Source organism: Erinaceus europaeus, chromosome 5 (genome assembly GCF_950295315.1).
Source record: "Erinaceus europaeus chromosome 5, mEriEur2.1, whole genome shotgun sequence".
Taxonomy (NCBI): Eukaryota; Metazoa; Chordata; class Mammalia; order Eulipotyphla; family Erinaceidae; genus Erinaceus; species Erinaceus europaeus.
The window spans coordinates 87,491,973-87,506,391 of record NC_080166.1 but is presented as its reverse complement, the minus strand read 5'-3'; the positions used below and the strand labels follow the sequence as shown (position 1 = coordinate 87,506,391).

Sequence of the window (14,419 nt, the reverse complement as noted above, 5' to 3'; positions counted from 1 at the left end):
CTCTCACTCTCACTCTCACTCTCACTCTCGCCCCCCGCCCCCAGGGTTATCACTGAAGCTCAGTGCCTGCATGACTCCACAGTTCCCAGTGACTGGCTTCCTTCATCCCTCCCTTCCTTCCTTCCTTCCTTCTCTCCTTCATTTCTCCCTTCCTTCCTTTCTTTCTCCCTTCCTTTATTTCTCTTTCTTTCTTTCTCCCTTTCTTTCCTTCTTCTTTTCTCCCTTTCTTTCTTTCCTTCTTCTTTTCTCCCTTTCTTTCTTTCTTTCTCCCTTTCTTTCTTCCTTCATTTCTTTCTTTTTCCCTTTCTTCCTTAATTTCTTTCTCCCTTCCTTTCTATCTTCCTTCCTTCTTCGTTCTTTCATTCCTTCTTTTCTTTTTTCTGACAACAATGAGACAGAAAAATAGAGTAGGGAGAGGGAGACAGAGAAAGAGATACTGATAGCACTGCTCTACTATTTATGAAGCTCTCTTCCTCTGCAGGTGGGGATTACGGGGCTTGAACTGGGTCCCTGTGAGTGGTAATGTGTGTGCTTTACCGGAGACAGCACTACCTGGCCATGGCATCTCCTACCTGCAATCTCCCACATCCTGTCCTCTGACAGGTGCAGATACCATGATGACTCTGGACAGAAGCTTGTCTTGCCCCAGCCCTGAGCCCACATAGAGACCTCCTGCAGCATGGACACTCACCCAGTACGCGCTCTCCCAGGCCCCCCAGCTCCATGTAGGCCGTGTGGAAGGCCTCTGCCATGCTAGCATCTAGGAGCTGCTCCTGCCCATTAACCATGATGGTGCTACACTTCTCCAAGATCCGCTCCGGTGCCCCCTTCATCACCAGGAGGAAGCGTGGGTCGCTGGGGTTGTCCATATGGTGGATGGAGAGCTAGGGGGTAAGGGGGCAGGGGAAGTAGGTCAGGACAACTGTGCCAATTGCTTAAACCCAGGTCCTTGTAATGTGAGTGCTTCACCAGGTGCACCACCATCTGGCCTTGGTCCCCAGCTGCAGGAGAAAGCTTCATGAGGGTGAAGCCAGGCTGCAGATATCTCTCTGTTTCTCTCCCTCTCTAGCTCCCCCTCTTCTTTCAATTTCTCTCTGTCTCTATCCAATAATAAATAAATTAAATTTTAAAAAATACTACCACAACACAAGCACCCTATCGATGGTTTTCCTGCCATGTAAAGACCAGTCCTGAGAACATGCCATCAGCCTCCAGTTCCAGAGACCTATCTGTAGCAGCAACTTGGGCTCTGCTGTCACTTGTCCCAAATTAAGGAAGACATGAGAGGTGACTTTAAGCCACACAGCAATGAAGAGAAGTGTGAGGTTTGGGTGGTCATTATTTCCACAAGTACAAGGTCCCAGTCCCTGTCCTGCTCACAGGCAATGATAAAAGCGGCATTGCTGCTTAAGGGGATGGGGGAACTCATGGCCTTCTCAGAATACAGGCCCCCTTGCATCACATGCACAGCTTGACATTGTGCTCAAAATACCCCCAGTCTCAAAAGTCAAAAAGCTGTGGGAAATTCTTTTTTTTTTTTCCTTGCCTCCAGGGTTACTGTTGAGGCTCGGTACTTGCACCATGAATCCACCGCTCCTGGAGGCCATCTTTTCCCCCCTTTTATTGCCCTTGTTGTTTATCATTGCTGTGGTTATTATTGTTGTTGATGATGTCATTGTTGTTATAGGACAGAGAGAAATGGAGAGAGGAAGGGAAGACAGAGAGGGGAACAGAAAGATAAACACCTGAAGACCTGCTTCACCGCTTGTGAAGCGACCCCCCTGCAGGTGGGGAGCTTGGGGTTCGAACCGGGATCCTTATGCCGGTCCTTGTGCTTTGCACCACATGTACTTAACCCGCTGAGCTATTTCCGACCCCCCCCCCCCACTCTAGTGCCACTCAGATGCTCAAGTGACCAGGAACAGTCACACTGACCAAGGGCCTATTTCCTCACTTGTGATTCTGGACTCCCTCATCTCCCCTTCACAGAAAGACTGAGGACTCAGCGAGAATTGCCTGGCAAGGTGTGGTGACACAGTCTACCAGTGACCATGGAAGTCCTGGCACAGTGCTGATGTCAGCCTAGCCTCAGAGCATGCAGTGATCTGCTCAGGCTCATGGTGGACTGTGGGAGGATTCAGCCTGTGCTGGTGTACAAAGCATTGTGGGTGGGCTGAATAGACTTAAAAGTACAGCCAGCCAGAAGTCCGCTCTCTTTGGCTGCTGCTTCTTCTCTTGATCAGAAGCATCTCAGCAGAGGTGTTCCAGGTGTCTGCCATAGCTACTTCACCAGGGAACTGAACACATGTGACTCTGCTAGCTGGTCAACTCTTAAGACTCCCCTACAGCCATGAGCAATCTATACCTTGGCTGATAATTGTTTATCTCTTGAAACTGAACTTTTGATAACTAGTCACAGACTTGATGGGCCTAGCGTATTCTTAACCCCTGATGATAACTGCTTATTTCGCAGCACCTGGATATCAACCCAAATAAAGCCTCTATTGTTTAAACCCGTTCTCAGCTCACCACTTTGAATTCTTTTATGTGGTGCAGCTTTCCTACCCCTTTTTAAGTTACTTTACAATGGCAAGGGGTGGGATGGGAAGCAGCCATCACCTATTTCAGGGGTGCACTTGCCTCCCCATCTGTGTAAATATCAGAGCTGGGCAGGGGCTATGTGTAGCCAAGTAGTAAGGGAAGCTTGCTCCATTTCCACAGATGTGTCCAGCCCATAGGCCTGGACACTCTCTGAACTCAAGTGTGAGACTTGTGGGTGCATGGTTGCAGGGATGACAGACTCAGCCATGTGGAAGACCCACCTGGAACTTGTTGGTTGAGTTGAAAGGGATTTCAGCAACTTTGTGATGTCTTTTGCGAATGTCCATGACGTCCCCCAGGATGACCTCTGAGAATTTTAGCAGAGCTGTCTCAGAGGCATCACCAACCACAGCTTTCTGAGAAGCAAAGAGAAAGAAGGTGTCAGTGGCACAGGGCTTGGCTCCTTTGCAACTCTGCAATTGCTTTTGCTGAACCAACAAGTTTATTCTCTGGTGGGAGGGACAAGTACTGCAGTGTCACAGCGGGAGAAGGAGGGCTTGGAGATCTCATGGAAGCAGTCAGCTGAGTGGAGTTCCCTCCTGCGTTCTGAGGGGACCTCAGGGGCATCAGTTGTAGGCATGATGGCTTAGTGCAAAGGCAGGTGGACCCAGTCTGGAAAGGGGTCATCGTGGAAAAGCTGTGTTGTGTGTGTTTCTTTTTTTTTCAACTTTTATCTTTATTTGTATATTGGTGTAGAGACAGCCAGAAATCAAGAGGAAAGGGAGAGAGAGAGACACCTACAAACCTGCTTCCCCTCTCATGAAGCTTGCCTCCATACAGGTGGGGAGTGGGGCTTGAACCTGTGTCCTTGTACACTGTAATGTGTGCACTCAGCCAGGTGCACCACCACCTGGTCCCTCTCTCCTCTAGATAAAAGAAAGGATTACCAGGACTGGTGAAGTCATGCAAACACCTTAGTTATATACTCTGGTGGCAATGGAAAAGGAGGAGGAGGAGGAACACATACATAACAGCAGGTCCTAAAATCAGGGTGAGAAGCATCTTAAAGACACTGTCAGAGATATTATCATTCAATAATAAATAAATAAGGCTTTGTTAAAGATATTATCAGAGACATGATTGGCAAATAATAATTAACAAATTTCTGATGGGGAAAGAAAAGTCAATATACAGTTAATACCCAGGTTCAAGTCCCCACACCCCACCAGCAGGGGGAATACTTCATGAGTGGTAAAGCAGGTCTGCTAGTGTCTATCTTTCTCTCCTGCCCCCAATTTTATGTCCCCTCTCCCTTCAATTTTTCTCTGTCCTGTCAAATAAAAATAGAAAGAAAAAATGGCTACCAGAGCAATAACTCTGGTGGTTAAAAAGGCAAAAATATATATTTTTAAAGTAAATATAAGAAAAATAATCAATGGAGGAAACAAGTGGCCAACAGAAAATCCAGGGAAAGACAGATGCTATATTCTTTGCTCCTTCAGGGATGTGGGCAGTAAGAGGCATTGGAATTTCAGGACTCTTAAGACTCCCTCAGATAGGAGGATTGTGCTTTAAGATCAGCTCTATACCTATGCCAGTGAAGGACATTTCTAAGATAAAGAACGTTGCCCTCAATGTGGAACAACAATGGTGGGGATAGCCCCACTCTCCAAAGGGAGACTGGGTCATCCTGCTCTGCCACTCAAGGAAGACAGGTCCTGAAATGAGTACAGTTCAGCATCTTTAGTAAAGTTATGAAACACTTGGAATATACTTAAAATAGACTTCCTAGCTTCTTCCAACATGAAGACCCCAAATTTCATCTGCTATATTTTTACCTTTAGGTTCCTGATTATTAAACAACTTTTTTTGCTTTATATCTTAATGTTTTTCAGACACCAACTTGCAGATGCTACCATAACGCCAACCTGACTTCCCCGGGCAGACAACCTCACCAATATATCCTGGAGCCTCACCTCCCCAGAGCCCTGCCACACTAGGGAAATATAGAAACAGGCTAGGGGTGTGGATCCTCCTGCCAACACCCATGTCCAGAAAGAAAGAAAGAAAGAAAGAAAGAAAGAAAGAGAGAGAGAGAGAGAGAGAGAGAGAGAGAGAGAGAAAGAAAGAAAGAAAGAAAGAAAGAAAGAAAGAAAGAAAGGGAGAGAAAGGAAGGAAGGAAGGAAGGAAAGAAGAAAGGCAGGAAGGAAGGAAGGAAGGAAGGAAGGAAGGAAGGAAGGAAGGAAGGAAGGAAGGAAGGAAAGAAATGTTGCCTACATCCATTGAGCTGGCAAAGAAGTCAGGAAGGTTACATAACCTGCAGGTAGAGTCACTACCTAGAAATGAGACAGAAGGATGAAAAGACCAGAATGCATCTTATGAGGACATCTAGAAGGCTCACTGTCTCTCAGGGAAACCCCCTCAAAGTCCCAAGTCAGAACATGGGAGAAACCTCAGAACAACCGAAACGTAGATGGAGAACATGACCTCTCTACCTTCATAATGGGAACGCTCTCCTGCCCTGGTGTGAACTCGGCCCGGTTACACAAGGCTATGATCTTCGATAAGGAAGTCCAGGTTCCAGAGCTCTGATCAAACACTTGATCTGCAAAGCAGGAAAGACAGCAGGTGCAGGAGGGGTTGGAATAAGTGGCCGTCCAGTGACCCTGAGGCGCAGGCTCACTTGACACATCCTGCCCACCACTATCTCTCCCATTACTCCCACCCATGATTGGGAAAGTGGATTGAGGAGGCAGAATTCTCTAGAAGACTCACTCAAGTGATCCTCGCTAGTGTCCGCCATGAAAATCTGGTTGTCAAACCACAGGTGGGCCACAGTCATCCTGTTCTGCGTCAAAGTGCCGGTCTTGTCAGAGCAGATGATGGACGTGGAGCCCAGGGTCTCCACTGCCTCCAGGTTTTTCACCAGGCAGTTCTTCTTGGCCATGCGCTTGGCTGTCAGTGACAGGGTCACCTAGACAGGGAGCAGGGGACAGAGGGACCTGGAGGAGAACCATCATCTGGGATTTTGGACGAGTGAGACCTACAGTTGGATCTGGGGAGAGCTGGACTAGTCAGCACAGGGACAGTTACAGAGACCTGAGGGAAGCCTTTGTTTGTTTTTTTTTTTTTTCAGGATGAACTAGAGAATGAACTAAAGAGGGTTAACTGGGGGTGGCACACCCAGTTAAGTACACATAGTACTAAGTGCAACGACCCTAGCAAGGACCCAGGTTTAAGCCGCTGGATCCCCACTTGCAACAGGGACACTTCATAAGCAGTGAAGCAGGTCTACAGGTTGTCTTTCTCTCCCTCTCTCTATCTCCCCCTCCTCTCTCAATTTCTCTCTGTCCTCCAATAAAATGGAAAAAATGGCTGCTGGGAATAGTGGATTCATAATGCCAGCAGTGAGCCCCAGCAATAACCCTGGAGGTAGGAGAGAGAGAAGAACTAGAATATCATTCCAAATTGGACCCAGACACCCAAATTTGGGGGTCTGAGCCTGAAAGACTAGAATTATTTTTGCAGGAAAGAATGGTGTGTGTGTGTGTGTGTGTGTGTGTGTGTGTGTGTGTGTGTGTGTCTGTGTGATAAAGACAAAGAGGAAGGGAGAAGAGAGGGATAGAGATGTAGACATTGCCAAGAAAATTGTGTTTATTTTTTCTTTTGCAGAAAAATGGAGAGGGCACCAGGCCTCTAGCTATCTGTAAGGGTGGCCTGAGTCTTCTCTGAAGGGGCAATGTACCATTTACAGCAGGTCTGGAAACAAGCCATGACATTCTCAAGCAGCACATTATCAAGCTCAGATGGAAAGTGTCTCGTTGCTGCCTACTACTCTAATCAACTGTCCACTCACAAGTTGGTTGTACCCAGGGTTGTCACAGTGAGGAGGGAGGGTTTCTAGACACAGAGGGGATGGTGTGTGGTGGGAAGTTGTATGGGTAGGGCTGGGGACAGGCTTCCCAGCAGAGTGACTCACGGTGACAGTAGCCAGCAGGCCCTCGGGCACGTTGGCCACGATAATGCTTATGAGGAAGATGATGGAGTCCAGGACACGGTACTTCATGGACACAGTGATGATGAAGAAGAGAACGCCGATGGAGACTGCCACACCCGCCACGATGTGGACAAAGTGCTCAATCTCCAGAGCTATGGGGGTCTTCTCATTCCCCACACCTGAAGCCAGGGAGGCAATCTGGCCTATGACCGTGCGGTCCCCCGTGTTGATGACCATGCCTGTCGCTGTGCCTGCAGGCCAAGAAGTTGTCTTACTTTGGGCACCTGGACCGCCACAGACTCACCACTGCCTGGGCTGAGCCCGGTGACCATAGACCTGGAATATGGTGAGAAACCCCAGGTCCACAACGTTTGGGGGAGGGGCAGGACCTGGCCCCCTCACTCACCTTCCAGGCAAGTGGTGGAGTAGAAGGCAATATTCTTGGTCTCCAGGGGGCTGTCATGACTGAACTCACAGGAGCGGGACTGAGGCTCAGACTCTCCCGTGAGAGAAGAGTTATCCACCTAGAAAAGGTATTGCAAACAGCTTCAGGTCCAGTGCCCCTGGCCCTGTCCCAGAGACCAGTACCCAGGACTCTGCAGTGGGTTCCTAGCACAAAATGGGGAGCCACCCTCCCCTCCCCTCCCCTCCCACCCCAAGCACTCACCTTACAGCCCTGGGCAGACAGCAGCCGGATGTCAGCAGGAATACGGTCCCCTCCCTTAACCTCCACAATGTCCCCCACCACCAGCTGCTCGGCAGGCACAGTCTTCTTCTCTGAGTCTCGGACCACCAGAGCTTGCTGCAAGAGAAAGCACGAGGACACAGCTTAAACTCCTAAGGACAGACTACTAGACAAAGAAGCTCCATGGAATACTACTCTGCAATCAAAAGAAACAAAATGGTTGGAGGGATTGGCGATTATGCTTAGAGAAATAAGTAAGGCAAAGGAGAATCACTGAATGGTTTCACTCATACGTAGCATCTAAAGAACTAAAACACATAAATTTGAAAAACAATAATAATAACAGCAGAAATAAACTCTCTAAGACTTTGTGAGGATTAGGGTGGTCATCATAGGGGGAGAGGGACACAGAATAATAAGTAGACTGTGGAACTGCATCCTATAATCTCATGATCTTGTAAATCAGGATGGTGGTGCACCTTGTTGAGCTCACATATGACAATGTGCAAGGACCCGAGTTCGAGCCCCAGGTCCTGCTGGGGGAAAGCTTTGAAGCAGGGCTGCATCTCTCTCTCTCTCTCTCGCTCCCTCTTCCCCCTCTTCCTCTCTCTCTCTCTCTCTCTCTCTCTCCCTCCCTTCCTCTCCCTCTATCTCTCCCTCTCCCTCTCCCTCTTTCCCTATCTCCCCCTTCCCTTTTGATTTCTGACTCTCTATCCAATAAACAAGTAGACATCATCAAAAAAATAAGAAAATAACTTGAAAACAAAAAATCACAGAAGATAAATTTAATGGAATACAACTAGGCAATTAAGAAAAATGTGTCCTTTGAGACAAGATAAATGGAACTGGAGGTGATTATGCTCAGTGAATTCAGTAGGGAGGCAAAAGACAGTTTTCAGATGCTTTAGCTTATATGTGGAATCTAGAGAACTGAAATACATGAACTTTCCCAAATAAAATAATAAAACAGTAGTCAAACTGCAAACCCTCTCTCAGATTTTTTGGGAACCATGGCAGTATGGGTGGGTGGGGGGAGGAAGGAGGTCACAGAACTGGAGTGGTGGGTGTCCCATAGGATTATGCCCCTGTAGTTAATAATCTTGTGAAACCACTATTAAATCCCTAATAAAGATCTATCTGTAAGTGAGAGAAAGAAAGCATGATTGTGCCTCAGGCGTGGATAAGGCAGTGAACTGGACAGCAGGCAAATGTCAGATGGCAGAGAATAGGACATAGGAATCTTGCTTGGGGCTCCAGGTTTGAGGGGGGTGTGTGGTTCATGGACATCTGTGGGAGGGAAGTGACAACCCAGAAGAGGGACTGAAGAAAGATGAGTCTCTTGGCTGGGTGTCAGGGAAGACTCTTCAGGCTTGAACATTCAGTAGAGAAAACTTTAGTGGGAGAGGATAATCCCTGCTTCTCTAGTGGGCACTGGGGGGTGGAGGGCAGTGACAACAGGGACCCAGTGTCCCTGGGGCTGCAGTGACGCAGAGGCAGAGAGGCACACACACCTGGGGGATCATCTTGCTGAAGCTGGCCATGATGTTGGTGCTTTTGGCCTCCTGGTAGTAGGCAAAGACCCCTGTGAAAATGACCACCAGGGCAAGCACGGATCCCAGGTACACCTGGTGAGTAAGGAGCAAAGGCTAAAGTCAGAACTTGAAGCCCAGGAAGCAGCTGGGGCCCAACTGGGTCAGAGCACTGGAGGACAGTGTCTCCTGGCTGCAAAATCCATCCAAATGCTGGAATTTCAGCATTCAGCACTTCTAGCTCCACACAGCTTCCTGGACAGTCCTGCCATCATAGCAGAGCCTGTGGTGGAATCACCCCCACCCACCCAGAGATCACCAACAGCTTCTGTCCCTGTGAGGCCCTGGGCATTTCACATGGCCTCCCACTTAGCATTGTGCTAGTTGGCTCAGTGTAGAAGCTGGGGTTTAGAGTCCTGACCACCCTCAACCTTGAAGAGAGTGAGCTCTGGGCTAGCACTGACTTTCAGTGAAGCATCAACTTTATCATGAGCACAGCCCCTGGTCAAGCCTGCTCCCCACCACACTAGAGGAAGATCTGGTGCTATAATCTCTTTCACTTTCTGTCACTGTCTTTCTAGCTGAAAAAGTCAGCCCGGAACAACTAAAGCCCCGGTGACAACTAAAAGGAAATAAGTCAAAAGAATTAGACTTGAGGAGATAGGGCTTCAAAATATTACACTGGGAAGCCAGATTTTCTCCACTGGAGAATTCCATGTATCTCTATTTCATACTCGACCATCTCAGAGACATTAGAAGTATTCAGTTTCTACACTTTGAGTTTCATAGTTAGAAAAATTCTGACTGTAAAAGGAAAGGGAAAGGAGAGAGAGAAGGAGAAGGTGGAGGAGGAAGAGAGGAGAGAATGAAGAAGAGGAAGAAGGAGGAGGAGGAAAGAGGAGGGGAGGAGGAGAAGAAGGGAAGGGGAGGAGAGAAGGAGACAATGAAGAGGAAGTAGAAGAGGAGGAGGGGGGAATGGAGGAGAAAGAAGGAGACAGTGAAGAAGAGGAAGAAGAGGAAAAGTGAGAGTCAGAAGAAGGAAGAGGAAGAAGAACAAAGGGGAGAAAAAAGGAAGAAGGAGGAGGAAGAGGACTGGTTTTCCCATGCCTGAGCAGGGATCCATCAGTAGCAGACCCCTGATTGCAGCCCAGACTTCCTAGTGAAGGTCCCACACCCCACACCCCCATCTTACATTGTCCAGGGACGCAGACTTGTCATTGGAATACTGGATCCCATATGCGATCCAGCACAGGACTGCTCCAATCCACAGCAGGATGGAAAAGCCACCCACCATCTGCCGGAAGAACTTGACAACCTCTGAGGTCTCCTTGGGTGGTGTGAGGGTGTTGGGCCCATCCCGGGCCAAGCGCTCTGTGGCCTGGGTACTGCTCAGCCCCTGAGAAGTCAAGCAGAAGCAAACTGGAGTCAGATCTCAGCCTCTTCAGTGAGCAGGCAGAGCTGCCAGAATGGGCAGTACGTCCTCTCCCAGTCCAACTTCTTTTTCCCCTAAAGTGTGTCTCCTTGCATCCATTCATCCATCCTTCCATCCTTTCTTCCTTCCTTCCTTCCTTCCTTTCTTCCTTCCTTTCTTTCTTTCTTTCTTTCTTTCTTTCTTTCTTTCTTTCTTTCTTTCTTCCCTCCCTCCCTTCTTCCCTCCCTTCCTTCCTGGGTTCAAACCTTTGGTGTCACTTACAAGAAGGAGGCTTCACAAGTGGTGAGGTAGTGCTGTAGGCAGGTGTCTCTCTTGCTTCTGTTTGTTCCCCCCTTCCCTATCTCTTTTATTTATTTATTATTATTACTTTTTGCCTTTCAGGAGTATCCCTGGGGCTCAGTGCCAGCACTATGAATCCACTGATCCTGGAGGAAAATTTTTCCATTTTATTGAATAGGTCAGAGAGAAATTGAGATAGGAGAGAGAGATAGGGAGGGAGAAAGATAGACACTTGTAGTCTGGCTTCACCACTTGTGAAGCATCCCTGCTACAGGTGGGGGACTCAAACCAGGGTCCTTGCACTTAGTACTATGTGCACTTAACTGGGTGCACCACCACGTAACCTGTTTCCCCATTCTTTACTGGAAAATGCTACTCCCTGAACACAGATTAGGAGCAAGAAAGAGGTATCCAGACCTTTCTGAGGACACCAGAGTTTTGCTCCTTTCCTGGACAGAGATGGGACCCCCCAGTCCTCAGCCCAGGCCCCAACTGACCAGCCAGTGCCCTGTCCATGGTCACAGCCCTTGGTGACTCACCGTGACAATGTTGGTGTCGTGCTTTCTCTCCAGATCCTTATTGCTTAGCTTGTGGTCATCCTGAGGGTCATGCAATGAAGCAAAAAGTGGGTCAGATCATGCCAGTGTTTCGCTCATCAAGCTGCAAGTGATGCTGATGATGGGAAGGACTAGGGGTGGTTTTGTGCCCTAATCTCCAGCACATACAAGGTCAAACACTACAGTGGTCTAGGCACTCACCACCCAGATATGTCACTCAACCCTGGGTAGACTCAAGTAGACCCCTTTCCTGGGGTTCTAATAACACTTTCTCACTCAGCTTTGCTGGGACAAAGAAGCAAAACAAAATGACCCTTATATTCAGGGAAAGCACTGGCTAGATAGAGATGCCCTGCAGTTTCAAACAGTGACTGAACCCCAGCCAGTGTGGCCACACTTCCTGGTCCCCTTACAGAGTCATTCAACCCCACAGACTCCTCATTTGTGGGGGGGGGGGGACTGCTGCTCACTAGATGCCATCCCCTGGCACTCTCCCTGGGGATGAGCTGGCCATGGTCATCTGCAGATACTACTAAATGGCTTTCAGAGGAAAGAACTCAACTGGGATAAAAACCAGGATAAAACCCTAAAATAGATTTCCTACCTTCTTCCCACACAAAGACTCTTAGTTCCATCTGCTCTATTCTTACCTTTAGGTTCCTATTTATTAAACAGTTTGTCCTGCTTTATATCTTACCACCTTTTAGCCACCAAGTTGTAGACACTACTATGACGTCAACCTGACTTCCCTGGGCAGATGACCTTACCAATGTGTCCTAGAACCTCACCTCCCCAGATCCCTGCCCCATTAGTGAAAGATAGAAACAGGCTGGGGAGATGGATCCACCTGCCAACACCCATGTCCAGTGGAGAAGCAATTACAGAAGCCAGAACTGCCACCTTCTACCCCACAAATAATTTTGATCCATACTTCCAGAGGAGGAGAAATGATAGGGGGGAAAGTGACCAGAGGGCTCTGAACTCCAACTCCATCAGGACCTGAAGAGAGAAGAGGAAAAAGGCAGGAACATTTGGAGATAGTAATAGGTGTAGGTGTGACTTGAAAAGGAAGAGAAGATGAGACCACATAGTGTTTCCAATGGAGGGGGTGAAACAGAACTCTGGTGGTGCGAATGTATGGAATTATACCCCTGTTATCTTACAACCTTGTTAATCATTACTAAATCACTAATAAAAAAATTAAAAAAGAAGGTGCAGTGGAAAGCAGGGCAAGTTGGGCTCAGGTCCAGGTCAGAGTAGAAGATTCCCTTTTAGCAGTGGAGCAGTGGAGAGAGGACACAGCTCCATTCAGTTTAGAGCAGGTTTGTCATGGCTGTTCCTCATGCCCAGCCACTCTGAACCAGCACTAACACACACACACACACACACACACACACACACACACACACACACACCTCACTCTCCTCTCTCCAGCCCAGCATTACTCCTTTCCTGTGCACAGAGAGGACACAGAGCTCCAGTGGTGCCAAGTCCTTTGCTCCTATTACCAGGTCTGTCAGTGGAGACCCAGCCTGGGGGGCTGCCCACATCCTGCATTCTTACATAAATAAATAAGTAAATAAATAAATAAATAAAAAGAGCATACATTCCAGGGCACCCAGACACCCAGCCAGACTCAAAGCCTTCACCTGGAAGCTGACAGCTAGCTCCTCCCTCACAGAGGTGGCAGGAGAGAGAGGGAGCAAGGTTGACCCTGTCCTGTGAGCACCAGATGGGATCTTCCAGGTTCCACTTGCAAGCACCTATAACTAGAACCAGCATCCACCTGGACCATGGGCAGATGCTATCACACCTTTCTCTGCTGTTTTTTTTTTTCCAAACAAGGAACAAATCTCAAGGGGACTTTTTTGAATCCTAGGAAGGCTTCTGCTTGTTGCAAAGACTCAGCCCACTGACCAGATCCAGTTCTTTCTGGAGCTCCTGCGGGTGTCTCTTCAGGCCGATCTGCTTCTCCTGGCCACCCACCTTATGCACCTGCTGCATGTTTTTGGCTCCATTGAGCTCCACAGAGTAAATTTCAGGAGTTTTCTGAAAGGTAAGCACAAGGGTCATGCTATAAGGGACAGTCCCCTGAGGCTCTGAGTCCTACCACCCTCTGAGAGGAAAGACACCAGGCTGTACAAAGGATTTCCCCCTCCCCCTCACACACACACAATTCCTGCCCCCTGGGTGTGGTCTCAGCAGCCTGGGGTCTGGGAAAGGTGGGTGGGATGGTGTTCCTGATCCAGTCAAGCCCCCTTCCACTAGCACAGGGTTTCCTTTGCACCTTGTTCTGCAAAGAACCCCTATTGGTTGGTTCTGGTTCTGAGTGGGTGGGGGCAGGAAGGACAGCAGTGCATCCCTGGAATCCCCAAAACATGTTCTAACTCCCTTGGGCTTAGCACCCCCAGGACCTCCCCCTTGGTTCTGACCACTTGTGTGCTCTGATTGTGAGGCACAGGGGCCCATGGGGCTGCTAGGGGGCAGGGAGGTAGTGAAGTCAACTCTGCACCCCCTATCCTGCCTCCTGCCCTTTGGCTGTAGGGTTCTGGGAGTCCACGCACCTGGCCCATCAGGCTGCTGGGGGACACAGGCCACAGAGAGGAGTCCTGGCAGGCAGGTAGCAGGAGCTCAAGGGGCTCCCTGCAGTCAGTTGTCCATGCACAGCAGAATCTTTCTGGCCAGGTGTCCTTGCACAGAAGGGTCCAAGGGCCAGGTGTCTGTGCACAGAGGGGTCCTTCTGGCCAGGTGTCTGTGCACAGAGGGGTCCCTGCAGCCAGGTGTCTCTGCACACAGGGGTCCCAGCAAGCAGGTGGAGGAGCACGTGGGGTCCAGTTGGTGGACAGTTGGTAAACACTAGGTGGCTGAGCACCGGCCCTGTGCTCACCTGGGCGCTCTGCAGAGCTGCTGCACCGCAGTCTGGGAAGTGCCAGCACCTTATATGCCAGTGCCCCGCCCACACCGGGTGGTTGTGCCCTTCCTGGGGAGCAGCAGCCAGTGGGCGGGGGGGCAGGGATACCAGCTGGATCCAAACTGTGGCCCGCCCCCACAGGAGCAGACCAGGGCAACTGGGGCGCCCCTTGCCGGCCTCAGGGTCAGCCCTGCAGTCCAGGCTGATTCGTGGCCCCAGCACTTTTTTATTTCGACTGGGAGGAGCTCCACAGGGAGTGCTCCGGTGGTGCTGCTGGTACAAGACAGACAGGGCAGAATGCAGCAGGGTGGGAGGAGGACTCAGGACCCTGGGACCTTTTGGGAAGGAGAAGAGAGTGGGAGGGGGGAGCTCTGGGGGAGCCTCTGGCGCGCCACCTTCCCCTCCCCACAAAAATAACCCGTCCAGTGGATTAGAGACCTCCCTGGATTCCACCCCTCCTCTCATTTCTATCCAGAAAAGCAAATTGC

The 14,419-nt window shown here is 49.4% G+C and overlaps 1 protein-coding gene across 1 annotated transcript in view; it reads right to left on the bottom strand.

Moving 5' to 3' along the window:
* The window catches only part of ATP12A (ATPase H+/K+ transporting non-gastric alpha2 subunit), a 37,479-nt gene extending 23,551 nt beyond the window's left edge, over positions 1-13,928 (bottom strand). Inside the window, exons 1-12 of the mRNA XM_007517203.3 lie at positions 13,585-13,928; positions 12,938-13,069; positions 11,003-11,062; positions 9,945-10,148; positions 8,735-8,848; positions 7,206-7,340; positions 6,945-7,062; positions 6,521-6,789; positions 5,317-5,515; positions 5,037-5,146; positions 2,823-2,957; positions 692-884 (exon numbers count right to left, since the gene is read on the bottom strand). Coding sequence (XP_007517265.2) covers positions 692-884; positions 2,823-2,957; positions 5,037-5,146; positions 5,317-5,515; positions 6,521-6,789; positions 6,945-7,062; positions 7,206-7,340; positions 8,735-8,848; positions 9,945-10,148; positions 11,003-11,062; positions 12,938-13,069; positions 13,585-13,593 — 1,678 coding nt within the window. The 5' untranslated portion in view covers positions 13,594-13,928. The remainder of the gene's footprint in view (positions 1-691; positions 885-2,822; positions 2,958-5,036; positions 5,147-5,316; positions 5,516-6,520; positions 6,790-6,944; positions 7,063-7,205; positions 7,341-8,734; positions 8,849-9,944; positions 10,149-11,002; positions 11,063-12,937; positions 13,070-13,584) is intronic.
* Positions 13,929-14,419: the final 491 nt, after the last annotated feature.